The 10,854-nt window shown below is 43.8% G+C and overlaps 1 protein-coding gene across 1 annotated transcript in view; it reads right to left on the reverse strand.

The window, feature by feature from the left end:
* Positions 1-420: 420 nt before the first annotated feature.
* zgc:162331 (uncharacterized protein LOC793007 homolog) overlaps positions 421-10,854 on the reverse strand; it is a 14,930-nt gene continuing 4,496 nt past the window's right edge. The window contains exons 2-5 of the mRNA XM_034526817.1: positions 3,325-3,516; positions 3,074-3,227; positions 2,796-2,981; positions 421-742 (exon numbers count right to left, since the gene is read on the reverse strand). Coding sequence (XP_034382708.1) covers positions 421-742; positions 2,796-2,981; positions 3,074-3,227; positions 3,325-3,516 — 854 coding nt within the window. The remainder of the gene's footprint in view (positions 743-2,795; positions 2,982-3,073; positions 3,228-3,324; positions 3,517-10,854) is intronic.

Raw genomic sequence — 10,854 nt, forward strand, 5'->3', positions numbered from 1 at the left:
TCAAAGATTTGAGCTGCCTAAACATTGGCGAGCATCATCAAAGTCGTTTAAGAGCCGTCATATCCTTCATAAATGTCAACGGTTAAACTGCATTAGTACAACTTACATTAAAGCCTCCAGTTTTCCCTTGTTGACCGGCTACCCAAAGCTGTCTTCTAATTTCTGACGGCTAACAGAAAGCTAGACTTCCTCCACAGAACTGCAATTGAAGGGAGCGCAGCAGCAGCAGCAGCAGCTGTTCAGCAAGAAACATCCAGAGTGTTCAGTTCCTGCTAAGTCCAAAATACAAGAGAACTTCTCCAGTTTTGCTTTGCATTTGCAGAACTGGGAGAAAACAGGGACGAGGAGGAGTATCTCCCCTGTGAAGCTGTCCCTCCAATGGCTTCAACGCCCTGTAACTGTGGAAAGTGGAAGGCGTGGCTACTGCCATGGCCGCTGGGGTGTCGGGTTGGGGTTGGGGTAGATGGGCGCCGGTGTCGGGTGGTACGCGGGAACCGGCGTGTTGGGGTGGGGCGGGTACGTCGGCGTAGGGTACTGCGCCATGATGTGAGGCTGACCGTGGGTCGGGTGGGCAGGCGAGGAGGCGGAGGAGGGCAGGTGGAGGTAGTGCGGGGCGGACGGAGCGGAAGGGGCCGAGGGTGCCGTCGGAGTCGCCACCCTCTGCAGGACGACGTGTGGGTAAAGCTGAGACTCGGAGCGGTAGAGTCCGGGCAGGGAGGCCTTCAGCAAACTCTCCTGACTCCTGAAAGAAAGAAAGAAAGAAAGAAGAAGGTCAAATATCAGCTGAAAGTTAGAACTCAGGGTTAGTGGTTAGTGTTAGCCCATCTCTCAATCCCTTCCAAGGCTGTCTGTGGCACTCAACTCTAAGCCCATTGGTTCCTACTGAAGACGTCAATCTTTAAAATCAGCTCACAGATATGTAGTTTAATAGAAAACACTGCATGTCATTGGATTCACACACATTTGATGTGAGTACTCAGTATTTACATGAGCAGGGCCGTGTATATAATATCACACATGCTCGCACGTCTGTGCTCTAGTTGGTCCCGTTATAAGGCGATAGATCAACTTATGTCAAACATTGACAGTTGAGAGACAGAAACCTTCTTCTCTATTATTTTCATCTCAGCTCTAACACTTCTAAAGGTATTTCCATGAAATCCTCCCACGGTGAACTGAATGGATTTGAGCATTTGATATTGATGGTGAACAACAAGCATCTACAAGACGCCAAGATCTCTATTTAAAGTTCACTACATGTGTGTGATAGAGTCCACTTCCTGGACAGGTGGTTAGAGAAAAAGTCTAGTACACTACTTTGTACAAAAATTGCAATACACCCTACTTCTTGCAAATAGCTATGACCCCACGCTCCTAGGTTTTTAAGATGAGTGTGTTACACCGCAGAGAATTTTGTTCACAAATCTGTAGATATGAATCAAAACATTTTAAAACAGGGTTGTGTGGACAAAGCCTATTATATGGCCTTGCAGAAACCATAAAAAATGAATTGTTACAAAAACATCCTCCACAGATAAAGAAACACTCTGTTTCACACACTGTTTAGTACAACCTATACCTCCAACTGCCATAGACTGGGCTCAATTATTACAAAAACATCCGACCCAGCGATCTCCATGGATCTGACCATTAATCGCCCAACACAGAGGACGTCATCTTAGAGACAGCCTTGTACATGCAAATGGTAAATCAGTGGGAAAAGAAGTACACAGTCTTGGTGAAAACATTTCTAAATTGATGCTACAAAAACAGAGCGTGTGCACGATGTAATAATATGGTCACTACTTTATTCATCCTCACACTGGAAAAAGTATCTTGTCAATGACGTCACATCACATGTTCCACTTCTCATGTAATTGGTTGTGTAAGGTCCGTTAAAGCAGAGAATAAGCAAACACAAGAGCTCCGTGAGTAGGAACGACATCCCATCATTCAGGTTCCAGGGCTTTGGAAAAGGGGACTCTGCTACAGAGAGAAGTGGCAACCGAAAAAGAGGCATACCGGATATTTAATTTGCAGAATCTATTCCCCAAAGGATTGAACGATGAGATACCGTAGTGTGTCGGACTCTTAGGACTACAAGTAGTAGCCCACGGTTACACGACTTTGAGTGAGGAATGAACGCTGCGAGGCCGATGTTTTCATCCATCACATATGCTGAACCTCTGGGAATATTCTTGTAAATAAGACAAGAATGTGCTGGTGGGACAGTGGCTCAGTGGGGAGTGGTGTCGTCTTTCACAAGGAACAGAGGATCGGCAGTTCGATCCCCAGCTCCGCTAGCCCATGTCAATGTGTCCTTGGGCAAGACACTTAACCCCAAACTTGCTCCCGTAGCTGTGTCTATTGTGTGTGAATGTTAGTTACTGTTAATGTTCAGGTGGAACCGTAGCTCCCCCCCATCAGTGTGTGAATGATGTCATGTAGTGTTAAAGTGCTTTGAGTGGTCGGAAGACTAGAAAAGTGCTTTTCAAGTACAGGTCCATTTACCATGTGGTGTCTTTTTTTGTTTTCTTATTCTTCCTTTGAAATGTGGAAGGAATGCAGTTCGGCAATTATTGAGACACACTCCTAGAGGGGACGAATTTACCTCGCACCTGTGCACGCAGAGTGGGCGGAGCGTTCTCTACTTCAGATCAATGTTGAATGGACTCACTGCATGAAGCGCTCTTGACGAAGGTCCTGAGGCATCGAAACGCCAGTATGACCAAAAGGTTGCGAAGAGTGCGGGATCTTCTTTTTTCTCAAGACTCAAGTGACGCTTTCCAGCTTACCTCTGGTATCCTCTGTTCTCATGTCCACCCAGCCCCCCGGTGAGGTAGAGGGGGCTGTCTGGAGCCAGACGGGGGTTCATCCTCTGGGAGAGATGGAAGATCTTGGGAGGAGGGAACGCTTCCCACTCACCCTCTTCTCTCTCCAGCCAACACTCGCTGCGACGGGACGAGCGCTTGTCTCGGCGCCTGAGGAGAAGACAACTTTAGCGGCTCAGGTGGCACTCACACACCAGGGGGGGGGGACCACGTGTCACAGGTTGTATTCTCTCCGGTCCTACCTGCTCCGTCCGTCTTTCTTGGCTCGGTACCGACTGGATCGTTCCTGCAGACAGCAGATGAGGAAGGACAGGGACATGGCGAGGATGACGATGCCACTCACCACTGAAGCCAACACAGCCACTCTCAGACCACGGTCCTCAGGTCTGGGGATCGCTGTGGGGTGGGGGTGAGGGCACACATTATATATTTTTATATTATTGTAAACATTTGTTTCATCTGTGTTTGGCGGTGACCAAATGAAAAGGCTCACCTTCGCAGACAGGCAGGTAGTTGCTCCACTGCGATTTGCCGTTCCGGACATTGCAGTAGATTTTGTCGCTGCCGACCAGCTGGTATCCCTCCCTGCACCAGAAGGCCAACACGCTGCCGATCGACACGCCCGTACCGCTCTCTACGTAGAAGGAACCCCGACGTGGCGGCAGGACGGGGATACAGGACATACCTGAGGGCGAGGGGGGACAAAACAGAAGGTCACGGACCAAAACAAAAACCCTTGTGATTGAAGAGCTATAGGGACATGAATAAGGAAGAACGGCGGTTTTGATTCATGAAAGCTAATCCGTCTTAATCAAAGAAGTGGACATGGTCGTCGTGACGTCACCCATTGGTTAGTGGACTGCGGATACGAAGCCTCAAGTTTGGCATTTTGCCTGACGCCGTCTTGTTTTTTGGTAGTGATCTGTCAATCCCACCCTAAAGCACACTCCTTTTTATGGTCTATTTATCATTTACTAAATTAACATCTTGCTGTATTGAAGAAGTAATAAATCAAGTGAGAAGTAGGGTAATTTTCTCATAGACTTCTTTACAATTGGACTGCTTTTTGCAACCAGAAGGCCAGTAGAGAGAATGTAGTTTTAGGCACTTTCGGCATTTGCTTCCCTTTTCCGAACCGGAGGTCGGCGCCTGGTCTTTATAAAATGTTCTTGATACGGTACTGGGTTTTGTTTGGTTTCCTTTTTTACTTTGAATTTCCCTGTCTCTCATGTCCTCTGTTGCCTTCATTTGTCTGCCCTGTCCCTGATTGAATCCTCCTGTGTATTTAAACCCTGTTTGTCTCCCGGTGTCTGTTCGTCTGTTTCCATCTCTGGAAGAAATAAGTCCGGGAGTCGGCATTCGGGTCCCATTCTTTGTTCCTATCTCCATCCCTGACAGATATAGCCTCATATTTAGCGTTGGGACACAAGAGTAATCTAATGGCAAAAAAATCAGCTGTGAGTTTTTTAAGTGAACGCAACATCCGTGGAGTGATTTGAGTGTCTCACTCTAGAAATAATATCTTTGGTCAAAAACACTGCTCGTCTTCTTGGTTTATTTTATTTTAGTCACACCCTGGACTGCGTATGATTGTGGACCATTGGTGGATGAGGGCATCAGTTTGATTCTGAGACACTAATAATGTTTAATTTGATTAGACTCCATGAGATTTAGACTCTGTGTACTCTGTCCCAATTCCTCTTCTGCCCTTATCCTTTGTCTCTGCCGGCTTCTTTCTACTCCTGCATCCCTCTTCCCTTTGTTTTAACTTTTCTCCTCTCTCTCCTGTCAAACACAGACACAGCTCGGTCCAGAGCCTGAGATCATCAGTTCCACTGGAAAGATACAGACACAGAGAGATGGAGAGACAGAAATAACTATTTTGATCTTCCTTATGCAACAATACGCAAATGCCACCCAGAGGTCTCATGACACAGCAGCTATTGTTAGATTCTGCAGCGTGGATTTTCAAGGCTCTCAGGAAATCTCATGGAAACCTGGAAACCGCGCAAAGAATCCCAAATTCTTTACCTGGAAGATTTTACTCAAACTGAAAATAAATATGATTTATTTCTGCGCGCCATACCACATGCAGAACATATGATATCTGCAGTGGGTTGGCAGGGTTATTGATCAATGCTGGTGACTTGGCCAGCTGCTGGGATTTGGGGCTTTTCAAACTCAAATCACTGACGCACACTTTTTTAATGGCAAGTATGTGTGACATTAATTTAAAGAAAGAAATACCAGATGATTAGATTACAATCCAAAAATATCATACATTTCAGAAACACTACTCTACACCAAAGGAGTTGTTTACCACTTTAAAGCTGCATTAATACTTTTTTTTGTCAAATGGTTAGCGGCGTAAGAGGCTGTAAACACAATATCACTTTTGACTAAACTGAATACAGCTAACATGCCAGCAAACAGTTGCCTATTTACAATCTAACAGACATGGAGCCTTATTGTTATTCTTTTAGAGCCACCTGGTGAACGCATGTCCAAGGATGACTCCTTTCAGCTTTGTTTTGTTTTGGTCTCCATCAACTCCTGAAGGAAATATCTTACTCGTTAGCTACTAAATGCTGCACTATGTTCACCAGCTGACTTTGTGTGTGTTTGCTGTTTGATGGTGGCACACAATGAGTTACAAGAGCCTTTCCTTGCTGAAAGCAGCTGCCTGCTGTGGCGATGAGAGCCGTGAGACTGAACTAAAACAGTAAAGTCGGGGGTTGCAAAACCAAAACAATGAGCTGAAAGACGCTATAGCAACATCTCTGTGGGTTTCATCCATAAGGAAGACGACCTTTGCATTAGACGTGGTATTTTCTTTCCTTAAAAGAGCTAAACAAAGTGTTTTAATGGTTAATGGCCATAAGGGCATGTGATACTGCAGTTTACTTTGGTGTATCAGTAGAGAGAGAGAGAGAGAGAGAGATGTCCTCCCACTGTAAGACCCTGTGAACATGCAATCTGCTCTCTGCTGATTAGGAACGACAGATGGGAGGATTTCTGCAGCGGTAGAGACAGAGAAGGAGAGGATCCCGTGATCCTGTGGTAAGATGACAGCATCCCCCACACACACACACGCACATCAAGGCACACACACCAGACATGTGCGTAATGTTTTTATAGTACAGGGAAACAAGTACAAGCTGACTCCGTTTTTAAAAGCAAAACTAAAAGCCGTTCTGTTTCCCCTAAAATAGGCTGCCTTTTACTGATGCTATTACTCTGTGTGTGTGTGTGTGTGTGTGTGTGTGTGTGTGTGTGTGTGTTCCACCACCTTAGCAAAAAGCGGGAGAAAGGTTTAAGATAAGATAAGATAAGATAATCCTTTATTAGTCCCTTAGTGGGGAAATTACAGGATTACAGCAGCATTGCTCACAGTAATAAGTAAAACAAGTAGTATAATAACAGAAATAAGATAAAAGAGTAAAAAAACAAGAAGAATATTATATATACATTATATATATTTAAGTGGTCTAGTGGCCAATAGCTGCATAAGAGTCCATTCAAAACATCTGCGTAATCTTTTTTCATCACTTAACTCGTACCACATCTGCTCACTTGTAGATTTATAAAAACAGAATATACTGTAATATACTAAAGTGAAGACAATGATGACTCACACATTGCGCAGAACAACATTATCTCTTTGCCGTCCGCGTGGGTATATTGACTATGACATGGTACGATAAATTAACTTTCCATGCCTTATTTATTGGAACGTTGTTGGGCTTGATAGCCTAACTTTTTTTTACACTAAAATTAATTAACAGCAGCCCAATAAGAAAACATTTTATATTAAAGACGGGCTAAGCAAGCTAGTATTTGGTGAATGTTGGTGTATAGTGAGTAGAGTATAGCGGTGTACTCATGCTCACATGATGTTCACTCTAAGAGTCTGTTCAAGGCTAACTGAGTGAGACATTTTCAAGTGAATATTTTTCATATTTTCAAACTTTCCTCTGACTATGTTTACATGCATTCAGAAATATGCTGAGTAAACAGATTAAGAGAGTTGTTTGATTTAACGGGTATTCCCATAAGCAGAATTCTTATAATTTTTTGGGGATTTTCAGAGAAATTTTGTATGTGCTTGTTATTATTATTATTATTATTATTATTATTATTATTGTATATCACAAACTATCAATATATGATTTCATAATGATACAGTTCAGTTTAGAAACATTCAATTATTATATTGAGTTATTGTCGGGCCTTATGTACATGTATGTTTACTGTAAATTTACCGCAAGTGTTAAATCTGGAATGCACCTCTTAAGCTTCCACACACACACACACACACACACACACACACACACACACACACACACACACACACACACACACACTTGCCTGCCTGCCAAAGAAAAAGCCTTTACCTCTATAAAGGCAGATAAAATATTGAACATATTACGTGACGGTGTGTGTTTTGAGATTCTAGTTGAGGTGTTTTTTTTTGCTGGCTGTTGCCATGCCGAAGCAGGAAGCTTTGCCATCCCTACAAACCCAGAGACACTGAAGTAACAACCACCTCCCCTGCCCGTCGGCACGCTATAGTAAACAGAGAAGAACAATGACGCCAGCGTGGAGTGAACAAACAGAACACCCCCAGTGGAGCCCAGATTCAATAAAAGCTTATATTAATGCCTGAAAAGATTGAAAATGTGTGTTGGTTTTGGGTTGTTATTGATTATTTTTCGCCTCAGTTTGGCTGCAAGTAAAGTTGTGTGCGTTTGTGACTGACATCAACTTCTAAGCATGCAACTCGTGTGTCTAAAAATTGCACTTTATGTCCAGGTAGTGTGTGTTTGACAAAGAGGGAGACTTCGTTAGCTATGTGTGTGTATGTGTGTGTGTGCGTGTGTGTGTGTGTGTGTGTGTGTGTGTGTGTGTGTGTGTGTCTGTGTGTGTGTTGACTCTCTGTTCTCTGTGTGCTCTTTCCTGTCAGTTCGGTTCACATTCAGAAAAGCTTCTCTGTCATCGTGGCAACTGTGGGTTGCCAATCAAAGCATTCATCCACCAGCAGGTCGCTAATACACTTCTGGACTCCCGAACCTGGCAACCCGACACAGACAACCAAACATCCACTCTGCTGTATTCTTCTCTAAAACCCTCCCCTTGCCCACTTGTCTCTGGCAGGGAAGCACTCTGAATAGTTTGTGATTAAATAAAGATCAGGCTTTCTGCATTAAAGATTCAAACACACAACCATTCACACATGCACAGAATGAGTGAGCAGTCAGAGGTCAGGTGAGACAAAGAATCGTCCAAATCTGTGCATACAGCAGAGGCTGAGATATCCTGACTCCTGGCCCTAGTATGGGTCAAGCTACACTGGATGACACTGGATCCTACACTTCCCATAATGCAATTTAATTGCATCGTTTGACCCTCCCTACCTGGTGAACACTCATGTCTGTCAAAGGAGTGAAGTACACTCAGAAATGGTGAGTGGAACTAGAAAAGAAACTTGCGTTGGGAAAATGCGACCCACGACGCCAAAACCGGGACCAGGGGTGTAAAGTGGGTGGGGAAATTAGCTTCAACCACACACCTGCAAAGTACTCAAAACCACCTAAAGTTAGACTGAATGAGAGACTATCCCTCCTCCATGCTTGATCAGTTTGCCCTGGATAAACAAACAGTTAAAAATGAATTTCTTCTGAGTCAGACTACCAGATGCTAAAAGTCTGAGTTGAAGTTAACGAAAGACGGCATTCCTGTCTGACGGCGGACTCGCTTCATCTCGCTTATCCTCTTGTTCCTGTCTGATTCTTCTTCTTGAGTGTTTTTTGGTCCCTCTGCTCCGGCTTGATCTGATCAGACCTCAAACAGACTTGATGCCTCGATCTGCCCTCTCCACCAGTGTATCTATTCCCCCCCCGGCTCTCGCTCTGCTTGCTTTTGCTGAAAAGTAATAGAAGTGCCTCTACGGGCGGCTGGAAGCGAACGGTGCAAACAACGCAAACAAGGATAACAGTGCTGACAGAGCTACGCTTCTGCATAGTGAGACATTACTCCACCATATCTTTACTCATAAAATAGCGGTCTGATGCTACTACTGTTTGTTAAGTAAGGCTCTGAGTATCGTATCGAGAACCTTTATCCAGCTGCTTTGGCTGGATCTGATTGAGGATAACCTCTCCAGGCAAACAGATCAGGGACAATAGGGCTGATTTTGAACGACAGACATTAATGGCATTCTAGAAAAGGCGTCACTGGTCTCAAAATCTTCAGCTTTACGTGGGGAACAGACATGGCTGAGTCTGGAGCTCAGCAGACGACTTTAAAACAAAAACTGTAATTGTTTGCACAGAAAAAAAAACGGCACATTTAAAATGAAAGTTACATGACAAAGAGACAAGAGATCTTCAATTCTACTTTCCTTTTCTTGCGTGTTCAGCCACAGTGGCTGTCACCTTGTTTCAAATGGAATAAGTCAACTGATTCTGGCAAATGTAGGAAATCAAATTAGAAGAGACAAGGCAAGTTATTGGAAATGGATAGACTTAAAAGAAAACTGAGGCAACTGAACATGTGAAATGATGGCCCAAGAGCATCTGATGCTGATTTCTGTTAGCTTTTGGGATATTTATATCCAATAAAGTAATTCAAGATTATTGGAATGAGCACAGGGGCTATATTTTTGTGCTACTTCTACTATTCACTTTTCACCTGAGGTAAAGTTTCGAAGTTAATGGCCCCTTCTTGTGATTATTTTAAAGGGACAGTTTGACATTGTAGGAAATAAGCGTATCCTTTTTCTTGCCACGAGTTGGATGAGAAGATCAATACCACTCTCGTATTTCTACGCTAAATATGTCGCTGTTTCCAGTCTTTGTGCTAAGCTAAGCTAACCAGTTGATGGCTACATTTCTCATGTATTGACGTGAGAGCGGTATCGGCAATGAAGAAAAAAAAAGTGTATTCCCAAAATGCCGAACTGCTGTCGTTGATAAGGCGTAGCTTGACGTGACAATAAAGACGTTGTGTGTTCCCATCAACCATCGGGGCACAGAGAGGGCTAATTTCAGACTCTCCAAGCGCGCTAGTTGTAAGCCGTGGGAAGGTAATAATGAAGTTGAGTCACTGCCAGCAACCATATTGGATTGACATGCAGGAGACAGAAGGAACTCTTTGTCTGAAGCTCACCAAGCTTGTAGGGCTCAGGAGTGACGATAGTGTGTCGCTGACAGAATTACCCATGGCACTGTGTGTGTGTGTGTGTGTGTGTGTGTGCCACTTTATCCCTTCCTTTGAGAAGAATTGATCATACGTGAATGTTTCCTGTGGCACTATACTGGTTCTGGTATACTGGTTGTATTTGAGAGCAGGATCACATTATTTTCACTGGTAATATGTGGATTTGATTTCTAGCATGGCTTCTGATGCATCTCTACTTCTGGATGTTGGCCATTAACAAGATTCCTTGCGCTAGAAATAGCCTGCAAGAGGCAAAGGTAATTGGCTTTGCCTCACATTTAATCAGATTAAAGGCATTATAACATGTCACATTTACGTTTTAGGCTTTTGACTGACGATCTTATCTGAAGAGATTCAGAGGGATGAATAAGCAGCTTATTGTCATCGTGGGATGAATGCTGTATCCAGAACTGGACATTGGTATTCATTTTTGTCCAAGAAGCTAAAATTCTTGGACAGACCACAAGAACTCGGCTGTGTTTGCCGACCGCTTAGTTGCCCACCGTTGTACTTGGAGCAGAGAGGGGCTCATTCTCTCAGACACCAAAGACTGAATCAAAAAACTCTACGATTAGTCTGTATAGTACAACAAAAGTTGGTCATATTACTGAATAAAACAACACCCTGGACGGGATCCACTGTAGACTCCTGCTTGGCCAGATCAAAAGGCAGACTGTTTGCTAAGTAACTGATATATACCTCATTTAGGAATTAACACCGACGTTAACGCTCACACACTCTGTCCAGGTCAATAGGTTGTGTTACCGTAAAGGCTTACGGCTTTTCTCTGGCAGAAAATCAGTCT

Source organism: Cyclopterus lumpus, chromosome 23, assembly GCF_009769545.1.
Source record: "Cyclopterus lumpus isolate fCycLum1 chromosome 23, fCycLum1.pri, whole genome shotgun sequence".
Lineage (NCBI taxonomy): Eukaryota > Metazoa > Chordata > Actinopteri > Perciformes > Cyclopteridae > Cyclopterus > Cyclopterus lumpus.